This window comes from Botryllus schlosseri, chromosome 1 (assembly GCF_051294905.1).
Source record: "Botryllus schlosseri isolate E-star chromosome 1, Bs_hap1, whole genome shotgun sequence".
Lineage (NCBI taxonomy): Eukaryota > Metazoa > Chordata > Ascidiacea > Stolidobranchia > Styelidae > Botryllus > Botryllus schlosseri.
Genome location: NC_137236.1, coordinates 30903747 through 30930645, shown reverse-complemented (window position 1 = coordinate 30930645; position 26899 = coordinate 30903747). Strand labels below are relative to the sequence as shown.

General features: G+C 41.5%; 1 protein-coding gene across 1 annotated transcript in view; it reads left to right on the top strand.

Annotated features, from left to right (window-relative positions):
• Positions 1-12913: 12913 nt before the first annotated feature.
• Positions 12914-26899, top strand: part of LOC145441484 (uncharacterized) — a 49301-nt gene continuing 35315 nt past the window's right edge. Inside the window, exons 1-7 of the mRNA XM_080319359.1 lie at positions 12914-13220; positions 18485-18580; positions 18665-18740; positions 20884-20997; positions 21161-21305; positions 22278-22395; positions 25891-26093. Coding sequence (XP_080175485.1) covers positions 13070-13220; positions 18485-18580; positions 18665-18740; positions 20884-20997; positions 21161-21305; positions 22278-22395; positions 25891-26093 — 903 coding nt within the window. The 5' untranslated portion in view covers positions 12914-13069. The remainder of the gene's footprint in view (positions 13221-18484; positions 18581-18664; positions 18741-20883; positions 20998-21160; positions 21306-22277; positions 22396-25890; positions 26094-26899) is intronic.

The following is a 26899-nucleotide window of genomic DNA, read 5'->3' as shown; positions in this document are numbered from 1 at the left end:
TGCTTTGCACCTTTCAACAAATCAGATGACGCGAATGAAGTTCGCAAATCTTTAAATCGTCTTTTTTTGTACAATTGATCCAGCCACGATATTGACGCATGCTCCTTATAAATTTCTCAAGTTTTTCCGCCCATTCATATTTGGCGCCAGTACAAAAACGTTTTGCTGAAAATTTAAACAAATGCGCATTGGCAGAGGTTTTAGCACACCCTGGTATGCAACACTATCTCACATCTGACGCAACCAACTATTCATCAATCAACTATTAGTGAGAAAAAATAGTTATAAATATTATAGTAGCCTTCAATAAAATTGCTTTCTGTTAAATGGGTCTCATCGAATTTTCAGGTTGGCCACCCACCAGCAATAAGATTACTCACAAAAGCATCTTAATCAGTTTCGCTTTCAAGATATCAGATGGCGTAATTGATGCTTTAAAATGTTCGAATCTCAATCTGTCCTAATTTTCCAAGCTTTTTTACGCTCATCCACAGGTACAAAAACCTAAGCAGCTAGTCAGTACCTGAATATTGCGCATTGGCGGAAGTTTGATTAGACCTTAGTATGCAGTACTGTCTCACTATGCTCGCAAAACCTGTTAAAAATCAACCAACAAACGAAAAAAAAGTGGAATAACTGCCAGCAAAGGTGATAGCAGTACTCCACCACGGTCAACATTACTCAATGAAGTGTATGCAGTCAACCTTATCCGCGCACACGCTGATTTCGGCGGGAGTAAACCTTACAGCGTTAGGGGGCGTGGCAGTTTCCAATCATTGTATATATATCATTGGCCAAAGGGAAAGTGTGACCTAAACCGGTTTTAATGAATCGTGAGATTTACTTGTGTCCACACGATATAGGACACTGTGGTTTCACGTTCTCGTTCACATGGAACCTTTCAAAAAGGTTCGCGTTCACAGTAACCAGAACTTTTCACAGGTTTACACCATCACAGCAGACATGGGCAAAGTGCGGCCCGCGGGCCAAATGTGACCCGTGGAGCTATTCTGTGTGGCCTGCGAAAAGATTCTTGGAATTCAGCAGTGGCGGCTCGTCCTATATGGCAACTGGGGCATTGACCCACCTAAAATTCTGTTCAATAACAATTTAACCATTTATAGACGCACAGCGCTCAATATATATCGAGATCACAGCGAAACCCGCGTTCTTCTTGTGCTTTCGCTTGCAAATGCCCATACATAGCGAAGTCTCCGCGAAAATCGAATTCTCTTCTGTGTTTTCGCTTTGTGAATGCCTAGCCGGGGCTTGCCCCGGTAGCGCTCATAACAAGCTTTCACTATCTATTCTCTCAAAGCTGCGCACAATTAAGAAACGTTGCTTTACTCTCTCCTATTCGTAAAATGGCCGAGCAACCGGGGCAAATATGCTTGCTCGCCCCTAAGGTGTGATGTAACAATCGTATCTATATCTGAACTCGGATACCGTGATATGCGTTGAGTCGACCGTTGCTGGTACAGGTCGATTTTGATGGTGTTTCACACCATGATAATTCTTGAAACTTGGTATGTCATGTCGTGATGGTGGTATTTAACACTGTCCTAAGTTTCAGGGTTTCTACTCAAAGTTTAGGGTAGTAATTCCGTTTCCAAAGTCGAGTGTGTGCTGATCGGTCATGTATCGCAAACATATTTCACGCAAAGCCGGTATTGGTCTCCATTGATTTTAACGATGCTCCTTAGCTAGATCCGTCATGAACTTTTACATGGTATGTTTTGATTTTAGTATCGAACGCTGTGCCAAGTCTCAAGGTTGACACTCAATGATTAGGGCAGCAATTTCGTTATTAAGTTCGAGTATGGTAGAGATGTGCGCTGATCTGACACTTAGCCTACCTAACGCATTGCGGATTTCACGCAAAAGCCGGTGTATCTGTGTTCCATACTGAGATAGGTGATGAGATGATGATATCATGAAACAGTTTACTAACATCCTCGGTTTGCATTCAAATATTTAGTTTTATTTTATATTCTCCAATGTCAATTTCACCGTGGAATGGTGGCCTTCGGGCCATTTGCTCACAATTACAACCCCTGTCAAGCGCGATAGCTGTTTCGTTTTCGATGGCGGCTAACAGCTGATCGATTGATCAGCCGATTCCTCAGTAAATATTACGCAAAATTCGGCGTTGATCTGTTCGTATTAATTTTGACAGTGTACCATACCGAAAACGGTCATGAGGCTATACTTCTCGATGATTTCATGTAACAGTGTACCAAGTTTTCGGCTTTCATCCACGTATTTATTCGGTAATATATTTTCCGAAGGCGATTTTGCAGCAGACATATAGACACTATAGACCGTAAGCCGTATGTGTCGTGCGACAGTCTCCAGCCTCAAGGCCAGAATCTCCCAAGCTGTACCGGGACCGAATTTCCGAGGCTGCTATCCGTAGTTCTTCAGAATGATGTTTTGGATTCAATATGACATTTCCTTGTCCAATCTATGAGATAACAATTGCGTATGTGTCCGAACTCGTTGACCTTTCCAGTTAGGCATACGCAATCTCTCGATTTATAGTTATTTCCATTTCTGCAGATAAGTAATCAGGTCAAGTGCGAACATGAATCGCGTTGAATCTTTGCTCCGTACGCCGTTTAGCCAGCTGCCTTTAGAGCAAAAATTAGAGGTAAAGCGACTAGGTCCGTATCAGCCTAGAAATTGCCCATTGATCCAATCGTACGCCGGAGGAAAACGCACTCGTGCCTTTTCTTCAGCGCATTTCGATAAAAATAAATGGCTTACTTATGGCGAGGATAAAAACGCCTTGTTTTGCTTTTACAGTCTTTTATTCGACAGTGCCGGTACCGGAAGCAGTGGCTCTTGTTGGAACAAAATTGGTTATCGCGATCTGAAGCATTTGTCAGAGCGTCTGAAAACGCACCAAAAATCCCAAGTGCACATGGCTAGTGCAGTTAAATATAAATTGTTTGGCAGAGTAAGTGTAATGTCGCAGCTCAATGAAAGTTATCGCGTATCAGTCTGCAAGCACAATGAGCTTGTAGATAAGAATAGGCATGTTCTCTCTCGGGTGATTGATGCCATTAAATGTATTGGAGTTCATGAATTGCCCCTTCGAGGCCACGATGAGAAGGAATGCTCTCTCAATAGGGGGGTATTTTTGGATCTAATTAAATACACGGCTTCCATTGATAGCATTTTGCGCGAACATCTCGACACCGCAACAGTAGCTAAGGGTACCTCAAAGACTATTCAAAATGATGTGCTTCATTCGATATATCACATCTATCTACAGCATTTGTTTACCGAGATTGTTGACGCTGAATTTCTATCTATTCAGTCTGAGGAAACAACTGACATTACGTGTTTGTCACAACTAGTCGTGATTTTTCGGTTCACGAAATTTGGTATGCCAGTCGAACGATTCCACAGCTTTGTGGCTGTTGACGATCGCACTGCTGTCGGAATTTCTTACGTATTAAAAAAAACATTACAGCCCTATTCAGTTGAGTCGAAACTTATTGCGCAAACCTACGACGGCGCAGCAGTCATGAGCGGATCGCGACATAGCGTACAAGTTTTAATGAAAGAAGTTTACCCGCATGCGCATTTTTTGCATTGCTACGCGCATCAGCTCAATCTTGTAGTGAAAAAAATGTGCTTAGGAATATCTTCTGTCAAGATATTCTTTGCAAATCTTTCAGGGTTCTCCTCCTTTTTCTCTGTTTCGCCAAAGCGATCTGATCTATTGCGCGACATATGCAAGCACCGGTTACCTAGATGCGTATCAACACGGTGGAACTTCCAATCCAGAGTTGTGCAACGAGTGTCAGAGAGTAGGGTGGAGCTTCTGGAATGCTTCTCAGTGATTGCGAGCTCTCCTGTCTGGGATGATACTTCCATACGTGAAGCGGCGGGGCTTAAACGACTCCTGGAAGACGAAGAATTTTTGTTCTTTTTGAAGCTTTTTTGTGACATCTTCATGCACGTCGATACACTGTACAGCACTTGTCAATCGCGTATGGCCGATGGTACTACTGCGCCAGCACCGTAACTGCCGCACCCCAAACCCCCCAATTGGGGGGGGCCCGAGCTCGAAGGGGGCCCAAAATTATTTCGTGAATTAGCATAAATCATAGAGTATTTTTTAAAAATTTATGCAATTTTTTCAAAATTTTTCGCGCCGCGCGCGATTTCATGTTGCCGTTTCTCTATATTATAAGGTATTGAGCCATTACCGCGCCACGACCAACCATGACATACAATCAAGTTTTAGGCCATATAACATGCGACTCCAAGAAGTGTGCCAGAACGATCGGCAGCGAGAAAAGCTTGGCCGAAAAGGTCTATGCCCTTATGCAGACCGAAGACTTCGTTATATAGGCTATACAAAAGGCATATAGGTTTAATTGTCCATAGGCGCCTAAATGACTGGCACCGAATGTTCCTGTCTTTGCAATCTGAACCTCACAAGACAAATACCATTCCGCTGGGAAAAATTTTGTTCCAGTGAAGAAATACCAATTTGAAATCGTGTGCGTCTCTTAGTTTAGAAGCCTACGTTTGGGCGATTCTATATTTTTTGATATAGCAGACTGGAAGTCACGAAATAACATCATGTAACGAAGTCATATCAACGGGTCCGTCCGCCCGAAGATGTTTAATCATTATTTACGGGCCCTCCCGTTTTCAAGACACTTCAATCAGCTCTACCGGTAAATCTAATTACGTGAGTAGAGAGGACAATAAATTGATAGCATAATATTAATATATATGCAATCGCCGATCTGATTGGCCGATTTTATCATAAATTATCGAAAATTTTCGCGTTTCGCGCTGGCTCACAATGCAGTACAGATAATTTCGTGACAAACGCGAACAACGTGATGGGGGGGGGGGGGGTCGTTTTATCACCCTATGAGAGCCCAAGACCCACGTTTTGGGGGGCCTGACGAGGTGCTGTTTCGTTCCTACCAACGGGTATACGCCCGAAGATGTTTAATTATTATTGAGTGGTCCTACCTTTTCAAACACACCTCAATCAGCTCTACCGGCAAATCTGGTTACGTGAGCAGAGAGAAGATAAAAATTGATACCAATATATGCAATTCCTGATCATACTGACCGATGAAATCATGAATTCTAGAAATTTTCCGCGCTTCGCGCGCTCAGGCGGCAAAAGCTGATTCACTTAACATACTCCCAATGAATATGATGAATAGTGGTAAACAGTGTATCGCCGGAGGGGGGGTCTGGGGGGCGAAGCCCCCCAGAAGTTAGGTATATATAACCCTATGGGGGGCCCAAGACCAAAGTTTTTGGGGGGGGCCTGACGAAGTGCTGTTACGGCCCTGTACTGCGCAATTGTGTATTGCACATTTTTGTGAGGCAATTTCGCATATCCGGGCGAATGTACACTTCGCTGGTGACACAGCGCTTTTACGTCGTGGGATAAGTGTGCAAAACCTGCTTGTGGCGGCTTACGAATGTTGCGATATACTGATGTCCCAAATCCAACATCGTCTGAATAGTGACCAGTTGGTTCTTTCGCCCTGTTAAATCCGGGAAATTTCCCTGCCTACAAAATTCATTTTCCTTCTGGACTACTGCGCAGCGTGCCTCGTTATTACCCGATGATCGACATTGCTCGGTTGGAGAGCGAGTTGACTTGTTTGTATTCTAACACATCCTTTTCGGAAATTAAAACCACTAGTGAACTTTCAAAATTCCTAGTTGAAAATTCGCTTTCGATCAACTTTGCTACAGTAACTAGCTTTCTGAATATCATTTTGACCACCCCGATTTCATCCGCGGAATCCGAGCGCAGTTTCAGCACATTGAAACGTATCAAGACCTTTCTCAGAAACAGGATGGGCCAAGATAGGCTTAATGCGTTGGCTGTTCTCTCGATTCACAACGACGTGGTTCTGGGAATTCCAGATTTCAATAAACTCGTTATTGAACATTTTGCTAATAAGAAATCACGTCGCGCACAATACTTATACAAGACATAAATTAATGCTGGTGGGCGGACGACTGTACACATCATGTTCTTTCCGAATAATTTCAATCAAGTGAGCCCAGGTAACTCAACCATGTCTATGGCTAAGGAAAAGTGAGTGGTATTCATCCTTATTACTCGAGCCACACTGACAGTTAATTTACCGATATATTTTGTTATGGCTATGGAAAAAAAGTGAAAAATTCATCAAGATGAAATAATTTATTCATGAAATTGTTTAATGCGATATGTGCTCGCATTTCAATTTAACACAATGCTTTGATTCCTGCTTGAATGATGGCAGGCAGACTCGTAATTAATCTTTCATGGATAACAGCTGGCTTTTTATAATGTTTTACGTTTATGGGTACCACCGCTTTGATTGCCTATCCCCTGGTCGTAACGCATCAGGATCGTGTACCAAACACTTTCGGACGAGGGCAAATCGATTTGACTCGCTTTCGGGACGAGAATCCATATACAAATCGGGTCGGAGGCGCTGCAGCACTTTACAGAATTGCTGAGGATGGAACGATTAAAACACCACAAGGTGTCATGCGAATGCTCTTTGTAGGTAGTTGGTCTCTGTATTTTTGGTATAGTCTTACTCGGCGCTTGCGTAATCTCTACCACGAAATCATAACGCATGCTACCAAGGATAACCTGATGATTGATTCGTGGCATGGGAACGATTCTTAGTTCGCGTACATTTTGTAAAATAATCATTTGAATAAAAAACAATGAATAAAACATTTGTTACCGCACTTCAAGTCACGCCACCGGCAAACCTCTCGCGGCACCTACGTTAAAAATCATTGTTTACGGGAAATTCATGTGGCCATCATGAACGTTGAAAAATGCTACTGTGACGTCATATTGATAACAAGTCGCTTGCGGCCCTTGCCCCACCACCCGATATTGTCACGAGCCGCCACTGGAATTCAGAACATAAAACCTGCTTTTCGATGTTGCTGCATTGACTAAAACCATAGGCTGTATAAATTGAACGGAAAATTCGTTTACTTTCATATGCCGCGATTACGCAGCCTACGTACCTCGCATGCGTAATCCAGATTCAAAATAAAGTCAATGTGGCAAATTACGCCGTAACAATCAAAGTCACAAGAATTCATCAAACTCTCAAACTGGGAGCGCGCCCGTCTTGGGGGCGTGAAAGCATTTGAAGGGGGCCCGAAGCCGCGGGCAAAAGAAAAAAATTTGCGCTCTGCGCTATTCACCTTCAATTCATAGTTCTTGCTCTGTGCATAGTGCGAATTTCGTATTTGAGAATTGAGAAAAGGTTTGGAGCAATAAATATTTGTTTACTGAAGTTAATGGTAAACTGGTCTTTTTAGTAGTTAGTGCCGTCAGGTCGATCGCCGTGTTTAAGGAGTTTAAGTCGGTTTGATGACAAGAACACGAAGACATACACTGTCACGGGTGGGCGAATTTGAGAAAAACTGTAAGCTTCGCTCCACAACAAAGGCTATATTTATCCAAGCTACACATTGCTCGGAAGGCAGCGACCAAGACGAATAGCTGTGAAATATATCCCAAATACAATTTAATGTCTTGATGGAAAAACGCGCATAGGGATTAAACGACAGTTCAAAAGTTATCATGTTTAACATTGTTTCGAAATATGACGGCAAATAAATATTTTTTTTTTCTGTCACTTTCTCATCCCCTCTATAATATCAACACATCCACTGAGCAACATTTATTAATTGTAATTCACTGCTTAAAATTTAGAAATAAAATTGGTGCGCTGGAGAACACAGCTAAATTTTTTGACTCCGCCCGCCAACGTAGATCCTGCTTCTCATTTGACCCACGGAGGAAAATAATGGTCCACCCCTGACTACAGTAATGTGGGCTACATGAAGGAGAACATATTTCTTGCCTTAGAACATAATTCTCAAAAATAAACCTAAACATGGAAGATATATGCGGAAACTAGCAATCACCAATCTTATGTATCAGTTTCACTGCGATCATTGTCCCGAATATTTCAATGACTACTTTACCTTCGAAACAAAAGCGCCAAAGTACAACACACGCGCGTCCACGTCGTCCAAATATCATAAGGTCGAACGAAAAAATAATCACCTTTATCAACTATTCCGGACCTTACTGTGGAATAGTATCCCGCCGGCCATCCCCCAGTCGGCGATCATGATGTCCACATTGTCCACATTCAAGTCAAAATACAAGCAATTTCTAGTAAATAAATACTAGTCCGGCCTTAAGATTACCGGACCACGACCTGACCGAACGATCTCGCCTTCCATGGCTGACCACCCCATTTTTGTCGCTGGTTTTTTATGGTTGCCGGTGAACCCAGCCCTCGGTAAACCCAGCCTTACAAACCCAGCCCTCGGTAAACCCAGCCCTCGGTAAACCCAGCCCTCGGTGAACTCGGCCCTCGGGAAATTTTGTATTCACGGATTGAGTAAGCGGGGTGGGATATTAGGGTTGGGGGAGGGGGGATATTAGGGTTGGTGGAGGTGGGATATTAGGGTTGGGGGAGGTGGGATATTAGGGTGGCCGGAGGTGGGATATTAGGGTTGCCGGAGGCGGGATATTAGGGTTTGGAGAAGGGGGATATTAGGGTTGGGGGAGGGGGGATATTAGGATTGGTGGAGGTGCCGTGGGATATTAGGGTTGGGGGAGGGGGATATTAGGGTTGCCGGAGGTGGGATATTAGGGTTTGGGGAGGGGGGATATTAGGGTTGGTGGAGGTGGGATATTAGGGTTGGCGGAGGTGGGATATTAGGGTTGGGGGAGGAGGGATATTAGGGTTAAGGGGGGGGGGGATATTAGGGTTGGGGGAGGTGGGATATTAGGGTTGGTGGAGGTGGGATATTAGGGTTGGGGAGGTGGGATATTAGGGTTGCCGGAGGTGGGGTATTAGGGTTGCCGGAGGTGGGATATTAGGGTTGGGGGAGGGGGATATTAGGGTTGCCGGTGAATACAAAATTTCCCGAGGGCTGGGTTCACCGAGGGCCGAGTTTGTAAGGCCGCGCTTGGCGCTTGCGCAATCGTGATCACGTGATCTGATCAGGCCGTGACTGCGTGATCTACGCATGCCCTGACCTCCTTACAAGATCGACAAATCAGTTGATAATAACATTATTAGTTTAATAATTCATATTGGTAATACACTTAATTACTTCTTTACCTCTGAATCAAAAGCGCACAAGTACAACACACGCGCGTCCACGTCGTCCAAATATCATATGATCGACCGAAAAGATCATCGCTCCATCAAATATGCCGGACCTGATGTGTGGAACAGTATCCCGCCGGCCATCCGACAGTCGACGAGCATGTCCACATTCAAGTCGAAATACAAGCAATTACTACTAAATAAATACAATCCATCCTCAAGATTACCGGACCACGACTGACCTATCGATCTCGCTTCCCATGACATGCCGCCCTATTTCTTGTCGCTTTCTTTTTCTATACTATATTCTTTACTTTCATTCAGTGTGCATGCCTCCTCTTTACTACGCCTAGGCCAAGGTGGGTGTCCGATTCAATTGTCAAATCCAAGTCGTTTCGATATCTTCCTGTCTATTCACTGTATCGCATTTTTTGTGGTGTATTGAACTGATAAAATTGCTAATAAACCAATGATGATGAAAAGTTCCCGAGGGCCGAGTTCACCGAGGGCTGGGTTTACCGAGGGCTGGGTTTGTGAGGCCGGGTTTACCGAGGGCTGGTTTCACTGGTAATCGTTTTTTATACTATCTTCTTTTACTTTTCATTCAGTGCATATGCCTCTTCTTTACATTGCCTAGGCCAAGGTGGGTGTCTGATTCCAAACACTACTCCAAGTCGTTTCGACACCTTACTATCTTTTATAATTGTTTCGCAAATTTTGTGGTGTATTGAACTGATAAAAATTGATAATAAACAGAACTGAATAGAATAAAGATTAAAACGGTAAAAACTGCAACATCCGGCAATTAGGCCGTTGTGTAATCCAGATTAGGAGACCGTAACTGGTCGTTTGTATGTGTTCAATATGAAGACTTCAATGATTTGCTCCTAAAATATGCAATATATGGGTACTTCCCCGCGTGTGATACGGACCTTTTCAACGAGACAGACTTTAGCATTTTCGTTTCGTGGTGATAATATGCGGTTACGGTATATAACATTTTGTAGGCCAGTAAACCTACAGTAAGCCTATAAATGCGTTGAGCTGTAGCGTACTCGTAGCTTATGTCAATATCGGTATAGGCCGGACCACGATCTGACATATATATAATACTTAGTCGATCGACACATGCAACTTCATTTTCATCGCTTCCTTGACAGCAGATAAGACAGACAGACAGATATAGATACAGACAGGTAAGCTTATTTCAAAAATAAGAGAAATAAGTCAGTGAAATAATGGCAACAGATAATACCATCAGGGCATCTAGTCAAGTCAGATGGTCACCGTATACGGTCATCTATAGGCCCTAAACTCTTATGTTTTTTACCGGACCACGACTGACCTATCGATCTCGCTTCCCATGACATGCCGCCCTATTTCTTGTCGCTTTCTTTTTCTATACTGTATTCTTTACTTTCATTCAGTGTGCATGCCTCCTCTTTACTACGCCTAGGCCAAGGTGGGTGTCCGATTCCATTGACAAATCCAAGTCGCTTCGACATCTTCCTGTCTATTCATTGTATCGCATTTTTTGTGGTGTATTGAACTGATAAAATTGCTAATAAACCAATGATGATGATGATGTTGCTGCTGAATATTTGCCCGTCATTGCATTAGTAACCTAAAAATCTACAATCGTCTGATTATAAAATAGGTTTATCCAGTCAAGACATACAATGCGCTACACAAGTCACATTGCAATGCCATGAACAGATAGGAAGATACCGAAAATACCATTACCGGTCTCTTAATCTGGCATCATTGGTAAAGTTGCCCTCAGTCAGAATTGTTGGCGCTTCATCGATATACGCCCCAGATCGAAACAGTGTTCCCGATGACACCAGCAAATGTTTCACATGAACACAATAAAAATTTATAAACGTCAAAATAAATTATTTTTGGCCTTTGTTGTGGAAAGCGGTTATTATGGTTGGAGGAGAGGGGGATATTAGGACTGGGGAGGGAGGATTTTAGGGTTGGGTAGAGGGGGATATTAGGGTTGGGGAAGGGTTTAGAGTTAGAGTTAGAGCTGGGTTAGGGTAACCCAAGATTGGGGCGAGGGACACGATATCCAACCCTAATATCCCACAGTCTCCCGACCATAATATCCCCCAACCCTAATCTTGGGACACCCTAACCCGAACTTTGACCCTAACCGACCTCCAACCCTAATATCCCCCTTCCCCAGATCTAATCTTGGAATACCGTAACCCAACCCTAATATCCACCTTCCCCTAACCCTAATATCCTCTTCTCCTCCAACCTTAATACCCCCTTCCCCAACGCTAATCTTGGGATATTTTAAATACCCCCAACCCTAATATCCTCTTCTCCTCCAACCTTAATACCCCCTTCCCCAACGCTAATCTTGGGATATTTTAAATACCCCCAACCCTAATATCCTCTTCTCCTCCAACCTTTATACCCCCTCCCCCAACCCTAATCTTGGGATACCCTAACCCCAACTTTGACCCTAACCCACATCCAACCCTAATGTCCGTCTCTCCACAGGCAAAAAACAATTTATTTTGACGTTTATAAAATTTGATCGTGTTCAAGGGAAACCCTTGCTGGTGACATGTGAAACACTGTTTCGATCTGGGGCGTATATCGAAGAAGCGCCCAATTGTTTGCGTTCATACAGTTTTGAGTTTGAATTCAGCCTACTGACCAAGTTGAGTTTGACACCCCTGCCCTAGGCCCAGCTGGGTGGGTGTCTGATTTCAAATACTATCAATTCTTTTTCGACGCCTCCCTACTGTATATTTTCATTGTATCGGTATCTTGAGGTGTTTTGAGACGATGTCATGAAATTGTGCCCACCGGGCCACCGCCAGCATATTATAATGCCTGAGGCAAAAAGCAATATGGAGTTGCATCAGACACGGCAATACCGATTTGCACGATGATTGTTACGTGAAGCAACAAGCTCTTAAAATGCCAGTTACATGTAATTTTACTTCGTAATTTTAAACTTCTACGTGCATGTGCTCTGGACAAAAGAACTTGGATCAATTCGAAGAACTCTCTGTAACAATACCGTGTATAATGATATGTATAACTGCAATATTTTAAAATAGGCAGTGTATTTCATGTATTTTGTACGTAAAGTGTCAACGGCTGTTGACGCTCAACAGTCTAACGTTAAAAAGTCAATTACCAATTTCCCCCTCTTTGAGCGAGCGCTTGCTGTGTGGCTAAAATGCTAGATTGCGATTAGATGGTTCCAATATTTATGCTGAGCAATATATTGACTGTGATTAAAGATGTCATATGGGCTACAATACGGTATGACAAGAACCTGCTAGGTACTAACCAACACTTTCATGAAAAGCATACGTCAGTCAATCAACGACGACGAACAATCTAAACTTTCCTCGGCTTTTGTGATCGTTTAATTATTGTTGATGCTCCTCGAAAGAAGTCCCTAAATTTCTCTGTCTCGTTCTCTCCTTCTCATTGGAAGAATATACTTCATATACTGTAGATAGCGAAAAGTAAGAAGCCTAAGTAAATGACAAAATTTAATGAAATAGATGTAGCGAAAAATTAGTTCTACTTGAGTAAGTACTGAAAGTAGAGGAAAACTACTTGAGTACCACACTTCAAAAAAGTAGAATTCTGGTACCTACTCCATTAGTGACCACCTCTGAATATATATCATGATCCGGCTTTTCTTTCGCGTTTCTCTCCATGGCTGCATGCAAAGTATGTATATTAGATGGATTCAGCTATGAAGACTGCCACTGCCATTTATGGAATTTCAATGCAACATTATCATGCAGTTTTTGTGTTATAAACTGCCTCAAGCTTGGTTGTATGAGATTGCCCTTGCATATTCTTTGCTGTAGCATGTAGCCTAGACCTATGTAAAATCTACAGACACGTGGTGTGGCGATCTATTCACTCCGAAAATGGAGGTCTTTGACGTTGTAGTGCAGGGCTTTCCGTCAACTATGGCCCAGAAGAAGATTGAACTTTTCATAAAAGGAAGATTTCGGAAGGAATTCGAGGTGGAAAAAATTGGGGAGGGAAGAGTCGGTATCAAGATCTGCAATGCAAAAGGTAACTATTAATCAGTCATTCCCAAACTGTGTGCCGCCGCAGATTCTCGGGTGTACCACGAATATTTTTGGAAAAGCACTATGGGGTACATAGGCCTACATATTTTTATAAGGCCCTAAGACTAGCACATGCAGGTCAACTGCACTTCAACTTCTTTAACAGCTGATAAAAGCATAAGTGAAAATGAAACCAATCATGGCATCGTAATAAATCGAGCAATCTTTTAGCAGAAGATCCGCTTTGAATTGATTTAGGGCGGGTCGTGCCTCACTTGGAACAATGCAATTCATCATAAATAGCTCGGAATTCATATTAATTGGTATCAATCAAATGCTATCGTCGCACTGATCCCGAAAATCCAAATATTAGCAGTGTCAGAGCACCAGAACCCCCCAAAAATCGTCAAAGAAGGTGACAGCCGGCTTTATTACAGACAATGCCAACGCAGAAAAACAATGGCCAGAGGAGGCACAAACGAATCTAGCTCATGCACTATTTGCTAACAATTGGACAATTGCAGCAAAGTGAAACGCTCTATCGATTTCGGAATTGTCTTGTAGGAATTGCATAGTAGCGACGACAAATATATATGTTATGTATTTTCGATCCATAGATACGTTAAATTGTGGTATGTGATAGCTACTAGCATAGCCTATTGTCGTTTTTTGTGGCCTTTATGCTGTGTTCAAATTCAATAGCTGTATAACCTTAAATTGTGATATGTGATTGATGTACTTACATAGCCTGCGTTGTCGTTGTTTGTGGTCGTTTATAGTGTTTTCGACTGCAATAGTTATTTACACCAGGTCGATTCTAATGACATCTCTATCCCCAATCATGAATATCACCCTGATTTGTCACAGGCTGGCTGATGTCTAATCATTTAGGTGTGATAATAGTGAGTGACATATTTAGTTTTGCTGATCAAATACAGAACCGCAGTGATTAAACAGCACGCTTGGGGCTCCCAAAATGGAAGAGGATTATATATCCAAGCTTCGGGATTTCTCAAAACTGGAGTTTCGCGCAAAAATAGAAGTGATCAGCAACGGAAGACCAACGCCGCAACTAAAAGGTTTGCTTCAAAATATGGGAAAGAAGAAAATGCGCACTTTTCAATCGGACTGGTATACCCGAAAAGAATGGCTGTGTGGCTGCGCTTTAAAAAATCGTCTTTACTGCTTTCCCTGCCTTTTGTTTTCAACTTCTAACAATGTCTGGACTACCACGGGATATTGTGACTTGAAAAATTTGCCACGAAGCCTCAGCAGACATGAGAGATCGACAACTCATATTCAAAGCCACGATTTCTGCAAAATATTTCGGAAATTCCAGGATCGATACGGCTTTGAACGAACAGCGGAGACTCGATATTAGCATCCACAATGCAAAAGTAACGGAAAACCGAGATATTTTAAAAGACCTGATTAATGCAACCTGCTTCTTAGGTAAACAGGAGCTAGCATTTCGAGGCAACAATGAGAAGGCAAGCTCTACTAATCGCGGCAATTATGTAGAGCTGTTACATGCTTTTGCCGAGAAAGATGAAAGGTTGGCAAGACATTTGGAGACATCCAGTGTGTTTTCTGGCTTGTCAAATCGAACGCAGAACGATTTAATTGAGGCAGTCGGTGATGTAATTCGTAATGATATAAAAAGTGAGATTAATGCTGCCAAATTTGTCGCTGTAGAGGTAGACGAGACAACGGATGTCACAAATAAAGCACAGATCTCTGTTATTTTCCGCTACGTAGGAAAAAGGGGATTAGACTGTGAAGTCAAGGAGGCCTTTTTGAGATTTGATGACGTAAGTGAGGACAGACGAGCCTCTGCGGTAGCTTCGTATGTCTTGGGTGTATTGGAAAAATACAGCTGTGTCGAAAACCTAGTAGCTCAGACATATGACGGGGCTGCTGTGATGGCATCAGAGCTTATTCGAGTGCAAGCTAAAATTAAAGAAAAAGTACCAGAGGCCATGTTCACACACTGCTATGCACACAAGCTTAACCTTGTGCTCCAGCATTCAGCAAAATGTATGCCTGAGAGCAGAGCGTTTTTTAAAACACTTGAGGGACTAGGGTCATTTTTTAGCAAATCCTCGAAGCGCACCCGTTTATTGGATGAAGTTGTGAAACGGCGCTTACCAAGAGCAGCGTCCACAAGATGGAGTTCAAATTCCCGCCTGCTACAGACAACAAGCATGTACCAATCTGATCTGCGTGCCGTATTTCGCATCATTATTGAAAATCCGGACAATTGGGATAATGAAACTCGAATGATGGCCGCTGGATATTATCGTTGGCTGACAAAAGCATCAACATGCTTTTTAATTATGGCATATGAAGACGTATTTTGTGAAACTGATGCGCTTTTTAGAGTGTTGCAAAACAAGGTCATGGACATTGGCTATTGTTGTGCGCGAATCCAGGACACCATCGAAGCTGTTGAACGCATGAGAAGAGAGTTTAACATGATGTACCAGCGATTTGAACAGAAATGCAGTAGACTTGAACTAACCGATAGCGGAAGAAATCAGTCGGTCAGAGATGAGAGAAAACGAATGTTCTACAGCATTCTGTATAACATCCTTGTTCAAATGAAAGCTAGGTTCGATCATTTTGGGGAGCTAGCTTTCCTCGGTTTGGTCGACTGTACAAAATTTAATGAGATGTCACGACATTTTGATGACACCAAACTACAGAGCCTGTCAAAATATGCAAAGTTTTTTGACTTTGTTAGACTAAAGACTGACCTCATCGGACTGTACAGCTCGCAAACAGTGAGGAATGAGTGCAAATCTCCAGGAGAGCTTCTGAGATTTTTAACCCAGAAAGATCTGCTTCAGACAGTTCCAGAGGCCACAAAGTTGCTCCAACTGGTGCTAACTGTGCCAGCTACTACAGCGTCAGTGGAAAGGTCTTTCTCTGCGTTAAAAAGACTCCAGGCATACAGTCGAAATAGGACCGATTCAGGGCGACTTTCCTCTTTGGCCCTGATCTCAATTGAGGCGAAGAGACTTTTGAAACTGAAGGAGGACTTTCACAACGAAGTCACAGAAATTTTTGTGGCAAAGGATAGGCGCATGGACGTTATTTACAAATAATGTCCACAAACAGTGTCCGTTCCAATCCTTGAGATAGTGTAATGGTTATGCTTCCGGCTTCTCGAGCGGTAGGTCGTGGGTTCGATCCCCGGCCGGGTCATACCAAAGACTCGTAAAATGGTATCCGCAGCCATCCTGCTAGGCGCTCAGCAATCACGGATAGCATGGAGGAGGAAAAAAAACGGGGGCGCAGACTAGATGACCTCATGGGGCCGTATCGCAACTCCGTCGCCAAAGCATCTCGATGGTGCAGGCGAGAAAGAATATCATCTCTCTCTCTCTCTCTCTCTTGAGACAATGTAATACCGAAATTAAGTTCTTGAATAATATTTCTTGTGTTTCTTTTCATACTTTTCGTTGAGTAATCTGTAATAAATCGATTAAAACTGAATATTTCACGTGCGTGCGTGTTTGTGTGTGTGTATGTGTGTGTGTTGGGGGGGGGGGGGGGTCCGTGCCTCCCCAACCACGAACCTCACCGCACGTCACTGATATATATGCTATAGCCTAAATTTTGATGATTTTACAATAGTATGACAGTGTCTGAATGAGAAACTGTGACCATTACATTTAGCCCACTGCTCATCATATTATTCGGTGAAATACCATAGGTCAGTAGCGTTTTTGTTAGCTTCATCGCTATCGGTATCCTATTTTATATTTGGAACCCACCCGCTGTGCAGTGATCGGTGACATATCTTAGTCAGGTCAAGAAATAGCGTTCATGCAATGGTCGCAGCTGAATAAGGACAGAGAAACACCATTATTCCTACCCCAACACTTTTTTTGTGATTGTATACCTGGAATCGGGGGTTGTTTTCGACAATATGTTGCGCGTGACAAATGGATCTATCGCGTGATTGGAAAGTTTTCTCCGCATGGCGAAAAATTGTCCGCGCTACGTAAATATGAAATTGCTGGGAAGGTTTTTCACTCAAATTATGCATGGGTACAACAAGTCTTGAAAAAATCTCTCTTTTAATCACACCTGTTTTCATGTTTGTCTTTAATCGCAGATCACATTCAGCCATCGTGCCCAGTAATTCGTATTATAAGTGTTGCGCGCTGCCAATTAGCGAGAAGCATGTTGCCAATTATTGAGATTCATCTCAGCTGCACAACAGCATGCGATGTCCTGCTGGGTTGGTTTGTCATTTGTACGCGAGCGAAATCAGGTCATTGTTTGCTGTGTCATTGCGCTGTGCAATCCTCGATAATTTACCCGTCAACGACAACGACAACACTAACAATCACATCTACAAAAGGCCCTGTGCGCAAGATATAATCGCTGGCCTAATCAGTTGCATCTCCAACAAGCCTAGTGCGCACGATATAATCGTTGGCCTTGAAGCAATCGCATCTGTAATAGGCCTGAACTATCACGTCGCGGTCGTCACAGGATTTCGCTGCTATCTACAATCGTTGAGAGCCAATGGTGTTAAATGTAGCCTTTAATGATTAGTGATCATGTCATGATTGTTCAACAGTGACATCACAATACAGAATGACATCAAATACTAAAACGGAACCATCACTGGTACCTTATCATACGCCATCATGTACTCCGAATGCAGGGTGCGTACTAGACATGGGTACAGACTTTTCCCCAGAATCTACATGTCATTTTCAATGTGCGTATTATACATGGGGGGTATGCTACTATACATGAAAAATTACGGTACTTATATTGGGGAATTCTCTTTCGTCACCCAGGATGAGATGAAACATTTATCTCGCATTTTTGAATATGTGATGTCAGCAAAAGCAAAGATGTAATGTCAGCATAAATCGGCAAATTGATTAGTTGGCGTGCTGAGATACTATGTCATACTATGGTCTCAGATAGGCTAGCCTTCAGTTAATGTATGATATTACAGTTAACCTCCATATGATGGTGTATTGCAAATGTGGTAGAGCATTTTTGTTGGCTACCAGTGAAGTATTACTCGGAAAAGGTGTACCATCAAATGCGTGATATGAGGTCAATTTTATGAAATACGGTACTACAGGTATGCTTTGTGGCTGTCCTGCTCAAAGCTGAATACCGTAACTGTGGACATTAGTAGATGAATATCTAGTCCTACTGCGTGATTTTTGTTTGGTTACACTATATGCAATCCTTGAACTCAGTGGTGTATTATTCACTTGTTTCTTTGTTTAGATGTTCATGCTTTTCCGCATCACAGCATGAGAGAAGTTCACTTTGGCAGCCAATCATACCCATTGACATATCTGAAATCACCCATAGAGATTCCAGGTGGGAAAAATTTGCTTGTCTCCTTATTATCAGACGATTTGGCTGTTTGTGTGATTCACTTTCCTTGTTTTTCTAACTTTATAGACATAAAGGAAGACCTGCGTATGCACATACACCATGGGGAAGATTTGCAACAATTGCCTGCTTCCTCTGGTTCAAAGTAAGTCAACAGTCCTAAAACTGCATTAAAGTTAATGATTGATTTCTATTACACACCACTTTCAAGCAAACATATGGTTAGGTGATAAGGATACATAGGGCTGCCTGACATTTGAGCACATCACACATTCAAAAGGGTCATTGAGCACAATACGATCCAGCATGCAACACATAGCATGGAACTTTCTAGGCCTAAACAAGCTACAACTTCCCGAGGTCAACTCACATGCTTAACTGTCACATCCCAGAATGTTGTATGCTATTATGGCCATGGACCAAATACAGGTAATGTTCAGCTATTTTGGGTGATATTCAATATTATTTATGAAATTGCACAAAACAGATTTTACTGTCCCATAAACAGACTTAACCATTAGTTGAGCTGTAACTTCCTTGATTCGGAAAATAGTACCAAAAGTGGTAATATTGCCATCAGGGGCGTATGCAGCAGGAATTGTAGGAGTGGTATTAGACGGGTGTGCTGTATCTTATATTCTGTTTCTAGTCAGGTCATCCTGTACCAGTTAATCATTGCTTTCCTAGTCATAAGTTTCCTATCCCTCTGTCATTTAATCACTACTGCTATTGACAGTTCTTTATTTGCCATTAACAATGTATGCAGAGATACCCCAGCATAAAGTTCTTGTTCATATATACGGTAATCGAAATTATTTTCGTCATTTTCGTAGGTTGTCGTAGCCGGCCGCCATTTCCCCCTTCCAGTTTCGACTTGTACATTGTGACTCCATACGTGCCACTATGTCTCAACAATAGGGCGGTTATTTTTTACCTAAAAAAAGGAAAATTTTCACCTAAAAATTCGAAATTTTGACATTAATTGACCTAAACAAACTGAATGTTGACCAAATTTTGACCTAACATATGCAAATTCGGTGTTTTCTCACATAATGTTCAAATTGTACCACTTATCTTCATTTCTGGTTGTAACTGGCTGTCCTATTGAAGTAGTTTGGCCTGTAAATGTTTTTGGGCAAATTTTTACGTGAAGTAACTAATATTTTAACGAAATCTGCCCCTATAAAGAATTCCAGTGGTTAAAATACGTATTATGATAGAAATAATGAAAATTTGTTGTTGTACAACGAGAGATACTTTCCTACATTCTTGGATAGAAATTGCATGCCCTTACTAAGGAACTTGCCAAGGCTGGAGAAAGAACGTTCAACAGCAGCAGTTATTGGCTGACAACACTCAAGTTGTCCGCACACTGCTGGTGACAAACCGTGTTGCTTGATTCGGACAATGTTGTATAGGCTACATCACAATTTTTCATCATGCGCATCTTAATATAAGAGTGATGCAGTGCCCAAGAAGTCTTTCTTCAGTTAGGATTTTGCGTCACGTTGACCATAAAATCATGTCTACCTATTTGTTCTATTTGACAGTTTATGAGTCATGTGAGCGGGCCATTGATCGTTTACAATGGTAGGCCTATACAGTAGGCCACAAGCTGTAAAATATCAAATGGTCAGTTCACCATCAGTGCAAAATCTATGATAAAAACGAAATGCAGACGTCAAAAAAGTTTTGACTTTGTGAACAATTTTGACATATCAAAAAAATCGCCTTACTCATCAGAGTCTGATGAAAAGCTATATGTAACATTACGTATAATTAGATAATAATTATGAATATATTTTTGTGCGAATAGCATAACAAATAGCATATAACTAAACTTTCACTATTTTTACAATTTTCGAAATAGGTCTGTGGCCCACCTCAAAATGCTACTGTGGCCCACCAGCGCCGCGTTGGTGACCCCAGACTGGAACCCTTCGAATTTATTTTCATAACACCATAATTTTGTCACCACCTGGCGCCTATGAATATGAATTGTCGAGATAAGTCAGGATTCTGCAATACCAGCCATGGCTAAGAGGCATTGAGCAAATAAGTTCTCTGGAGTGTATCAAAGTACCCACACATTGCTCAATGCTCTCTCGAAAATTCTCCATCATGTGGTTTGCCTGTGCTACAATGCTGGGTAAATACTGAAATGTTTGACAAGAGATTTGGTTGTATATTTAGTTTTGGCATACTGCATATCAAAGGTCGCCGTCCCCAGCGCTCGAAAAGTACACATCTGCAATTGTTTGTGAAGTGCAACTGTCACTAAATTACAGATGGGATGACAATGCTGTTGGGACAACTGAGTCCAAGAATTCCGTCCTGGAGAATATCAACATCTGTACGGAATTGAAGACTGTTGAAGTTCCAATAGATGAAGACGAATTTAGGTATTGCTAGCTCATATGCATGTGGCGTGGATACATATTGCCTAAAAAGTCATCAACCTGCATTTAGTGTAACAAATGTCTGTTGTATCACTACACCTGGTACTGTTCACACCATGGTTATGTGTTTAGGATGTCATCATGCGAGCCGCTGTCTTGTTTTCAGGACACTGACGCTGTGTGGCATAATAGAGGATTTGAAGAAGAATTTCAGGAATGCCTCTTTCGAGTTTTCTCGCGACAGAAATTTGCTGACTGTTATTGCACCAGATAGGGACTTGCCGATGATACAAAAGAAGATATGGAAAAATGTGGGCATTCTTTCGGGAATTGATTCGTATATGATAGGACATCTTTGTCTGCTAAATATTGCTAATCATTTGATGCACAAAGGTAGTACTCTCATACCTTTTTATACTTGACTCGATAGCAGACAATGTAGATAAATGTTGCTTGCACACTTGTTAAATTTTTTGCCGTCAACTTTGAAGTTCAGCTCGTGAGCTACAACCCGTATGCAAATTTATGTGCTCAAAATAATAATACGCAAGAGACTGCAAATATCAAGCGTTGAGATTCCATGCATCTGCATTGTACAACGGTTCTAATTTCCAAATGCGATTCAATTTGCTATGGGGCGGGAGATAAAGTCAGTGTCATTCTAAATGATGGTAATGGGAATAGAACGCAGAAAACGCGATTCTAATCTTCAAAATATAGTCCTAATTAGGGCTGGGCACAATGATTCGAGTACTCGAATCTGATTCGAGTATTTATTTTAATGATTCGAGTCGAGTAGTAAATTACGATTTTTTCGAGTAATGAAATTATACCCTTCTCGCCACTGAAAGTTAATTTATCAACGAGAATTCTCAGTTTCGATATTAATTTTCACTGTTGAAGCCTTGAAACCTTGATAGGCGGTATTGTAGCTTACGAAATATGGTACAAAACCTACAAAGGTTACTGGACGTAGCGCATTTACGAAGTCATGATAATCCCACAACATTTTCACCAAGTGAAATGAAATCGGTATGGTCGATAAAATACCAAAGTATCTTTTACGAGATGGATAATCGGCATTATATTCTTTGTGGTAGCAAGAACGTTGCAAATTTGAACTTTGACGTAATACATTCTTTTATGACGTCATAATGAGTGATACTCGATTACTCGACTCGACTCGAAGCATATTACGTGATTCAGAATCGAATCACTCAGGTACTCGATTTTGCCCAGCCCTAGTCCTAATATGTCGACCTTACCGTTGATTTATTGGTTAGAGCATCAAAGAAAGAAGAATAGCCGATTTGAAGGAATCTGTTCGACGGTATCTCATCGAAACTATTGCTGTCAATCGTGCAAAAATACAGGATGAAATACTGGCAAAGGATATTAAGGGTATGTGAAACTTTACAGATTCTACATCAGGATGCTCCAAACTCTGGTCCGTGAACACTACCTGCAGTTGTTAAATTACACATTCTTAACAAAATCATGAAATTCGTAATCATTTGATATCTTGTGTGTTCTAGTACTCACAGATTCAAGCTCCGTTTCTATATTTTCAATCGCTTGAACTGAGAAAGTATTGTTACAGGAATAGATTTGCTACCAAACATGGACTAGGCATCCATATTTAACGTAGAATTGTTGACCGCGTCCTCAGATTGGTTTATTCCGCATAAGATCATGGAGGTAAATCGAAGTGGCGCCAAGACCTAGTTATGGGGTGTGTAACTGTGCGAACGATGCCTGAAGTATCCGATTGATGCTACTATTGGTAATATCCTTGTCTCAAAGAATAAACCATACAGGTTGCCCGATGGTAAGTTCAGCATAATCGCATGTACCGCTTCCTGTTGCTCATATAAAATCGGCGGGACAGAGGCTATTGGATGTCTGAGCCCTTGACCAGTTTTTTCGGCTAATAGATTTTGCGCATACTGTGTTCGATGTTGATGATGATATTGTGATATTATGATAATATATTATTTGCTTCTCAACACTCCCGTATTTCTCTCTGAAGCGAATTACGACTTATGGCCAATATTTTCGACTTACAGTAGAGGCACATTATCACAGTATGTTATAAACTAATTCAAAGATTGGATGCTGGAGTAATCTCACATTTGGTCGATAAAAGGGCTGGGCATAATGATTCGAGTACTCGAATCTGAATCGAGTAATAATTTTAATGATTTGCGTCGAGTAGTAAAAGACGATTTTTTCGTGTAGGCTACTGAAATCATTCGCTCCCCGCCACTGACAGTTATTTATCAACAGCATATGAAACATATAGTACGAAGCTACCAACGGTAGTGGAAATAACACAAGTCCCGAAGTCCTGACCATCCCACAACATTGTCAGAAAGTGCAATGAAATCGGTATAGTCGAAAGAATACCAAAGTATCTTTAATATGATGGATAACAAGCGTTACAGTCTTCTGGGTGGCATGAAAGGTACATATTTGAACTTTGACATCTTCCATTCTGTTATGACGTCATAATGAGTGATACTCGAATACTCGACTCGAAGCACATTACATGTTTCAGAATCGAATCATTCAGGTACTCGATTTTGCCCAGTCCTTGTCGATAATAATCCGTCGGTTCTTCCCCCTATCGAAATCTATCGTCCTGTCATTAACAATTTCATCTCATGTTCGATATTAGATGACTGCCATCTAATTGTCTTCATTCTTCCGAGTAGAACACCAATGCCTTAAACTTCGACAAGAAGTTTTAGGTTATATTGAGAGACCCGGAGATGACTAAAGTGCCTTCTTTTAAGCTTGTGAGATAACTGCATCATTTGTGCGAAACTCTGAGACTCGCGCCAGGTGTTACTAAAAGTAAAAAAGGAAGATAAGACTTTTAATTTAGGAATAGCTATTAACTAAATATAAATATGGGGAGAGCATGCTATAGTTACAAGGACTAATTTAGTCATCAATGACCGGGAATAATGATAGAACCGTCGACAAATATTCATATAATGTTGGGTATTGTATGGTCCCCACATAAGTTTATCTTTCTTTGGTGTATTCCAGTGGTTCCCAACCTTTTTCCACCCACGTACCACTTCGAGATATTATGCAGTGCTCGCGTACAACCTACATAATTTACGCGCGCCGTAGGCGGGCAAAAATGTTTTCTTCATTTATGACGTCATAACCACGTATTGGACCTATGTCAGGTGTAATAACTAGAGCGATTTTTTACCTAAAAATCGGAGGATTTTGACCAAGAAAAACTTAATTTTTACCAAATTTTGACCTCACGTAAGCAAATTAGGTGATTTTGGGCATCATGTTAAAATTGTACTACTTATATTCATTTCTGGTTTGGACTGCCTGTCCTTACGAAGTAGTTTGGCCTGAAAAAGCGTTTTTGACTGGGGAACTGACAAATTCTGACATCGAAAAGCTTTATTTTACCGATATCTGGCCGGGGCCCAGTAGATGTTACACCACGTATTACGGTAGAGATAATTAAAATTTGTCGTAGTGCAACGAAAGATACTTTCTCACATTCTCGGGTAGAGTGTCTGTTCTTATTGAGTGGCTTGCCAAGAATTGAGAAAGACCGTTCAACAGCAGTACTTGTTGGCTGACAACACTGAAGTTGTGCGTACACTGCTGGTGTGAAACACCATGTTCCTTCATTCTGACAATGCTGTCATGCATCACAATTTATCATGCGCTTCATGATAAAAGAACCATGCAATTTCCAAGTAGTCTTGTTTCAGTCAGGATATTACGGTTAGGGCTGGGAAAAATCGAGTACCTGGGTGAGTCGATTCTGAATCACGTTAAATGCTTCGAGTCGAGTAATCGAGTATCACTCATTATGACGTCATAACAGAATGTAATATGGCGAAGTTCAAATAGGTACATTTTATGCGACCGCGAAGAATATAATGCCTGTGTTATCTATCACATTAAAGATACTTTGGTATTTTTTCGACCATACCGATTTCATTGTACTTGGTGACAATGTTGTGGGATGATCATGTCTTCGGAAATGTGCTATTTCCAGTAACGTTCGTATCTGTATGATATGTTTAGTATGATACAATATACGGCCAATCAAAGTTTCAAGGCTTCAACAGTGAAAATTAGTATCGAAACTATAATTCTTGTTGATAAATTAATTTTCGGTGGCGAGGAGCGCATAATTTCAGTACTCGAAAAAATCGTCTTTTACTACTCGACCCGTATCATTAAAATTAATACTCGATTCAGATTCGAGTACTCGAATCATTGTGCCCAGCCCTAATTACGGTACGTTGACCATAACACCATGTCAATTGTCAACCTATTTGTTTCGTTAGACAGTTTATGATCCACGATGTGCAGTCAATGGGCCGTCCACAACGGTAGGCCTATAAAGTAGGCTACAAGCTTTAAAATATCAAAATCTATGATACAAACAAAATGGAAGGGTCAAAAAATTTTTGACTTTGTAAACAATTTTGACAATTTTCGACTTAACGCTTCAATTCTGTCAAAAAAATCGCCGTAGTGATAACAAAATCTACTAAACTAAGCATTATCAGCCCAGGTTGATGGGATGCATGGAATTGTTTTTTCACCACTAGTCAAAAAAATCCAAAATCAACCTCACCTGAACCAATAACTTCCTTCGGTCGAAAAAAAAAACAGAATCTACTCGCGTACCACCTGGAAGACCTTCGCGTACCACCAGTGGTACGCGTACCACAGGTTGGGAACCACTGGTGTACTTGGATCACACAAACCAAACTCCTTCACAGTATTTACTGCATTTTGCTTATGAGGACAGTCGTCTGAATAGCTATCTACCCCAATTTATGTAATTGTGTTAGTGTGTCCAATATTAAAGTGCCGTCAGTGGCATGAACTTTTTTGCAGCCGAATTCGTACCCAATGCCAGCGGGGTGTACATTAAATCAAAATGCGAAGAGGACCACACGAAAGTCGCTAATGTCATTAGAAGATTGACCTGGGTTTCAAATTTGGATGTTTCTGGGCCCAAAGCTGAAGTAATCGAAAAGGAAAAATGGAAGGAGTTCGTGCAGAAAATAGCCAAAGAAAATTGTGCCGTTTATGAAAAGGTAGCGTTTATCCATGATAGTAGTTCCCAACCTTTAGATGGTCGCGAACCTAAATTTATATTCCAAAATTTTCCGCCACCGCTTTTCAATTTGCTCTGCTGATTACTAAAACAGAAGGGTCAGCACTTTCGCCCAAACCTACTCAGGGCCAATGTGGCATGTTGCCGACTATCTGCTCAGTAATAGCAATTATGGAATGATGAACTCGTCAACATCCATCCATCAAGACTACAACAACATATATAGTTTGTTTGGAATAATTTCAATTGATACCCAGTGGAAGTAGTCAAGTAGTACTACTACGCGAAATGCACATAACAATCGAAAAGTTATTTGGTTGCGCCAAGGGTATATGTATGTTCACACATTGCAGTACCGACTCAATCATTGTTTCCCTGGAAAGGGAGGTTCCCGTCCTACTGATTTCTATGCACCTGATCCGTTAATCTTCATAGTTGTGGCCTGACACCATTCTTACATTGTAGTAGGTTGCCCTTTAAAATGAAGTTTAGACTGATATGATACCTTGTTTGCCGTGTTCGTATTCCTCAAAGGTCGTTTTTTTTTTCATTGAAAAATGAAACTAAAATTATACATCGCTTTTTTCCAGTGTTGACCTGCTATTTTCAGGGTGCGTATTATACATGGGGGCGTACTGCATAGCCAATTATACATGGAAAATTACGGTACTCAATTATTAAACCAGTGCTAATTTTGCGTTGACTTATCTGCTGGATGATGGTAGCTGCTTTCCTTTACGTTTGCACTGTTATTACCGCAAATGTAGACATATGAAGTGTTGTTTA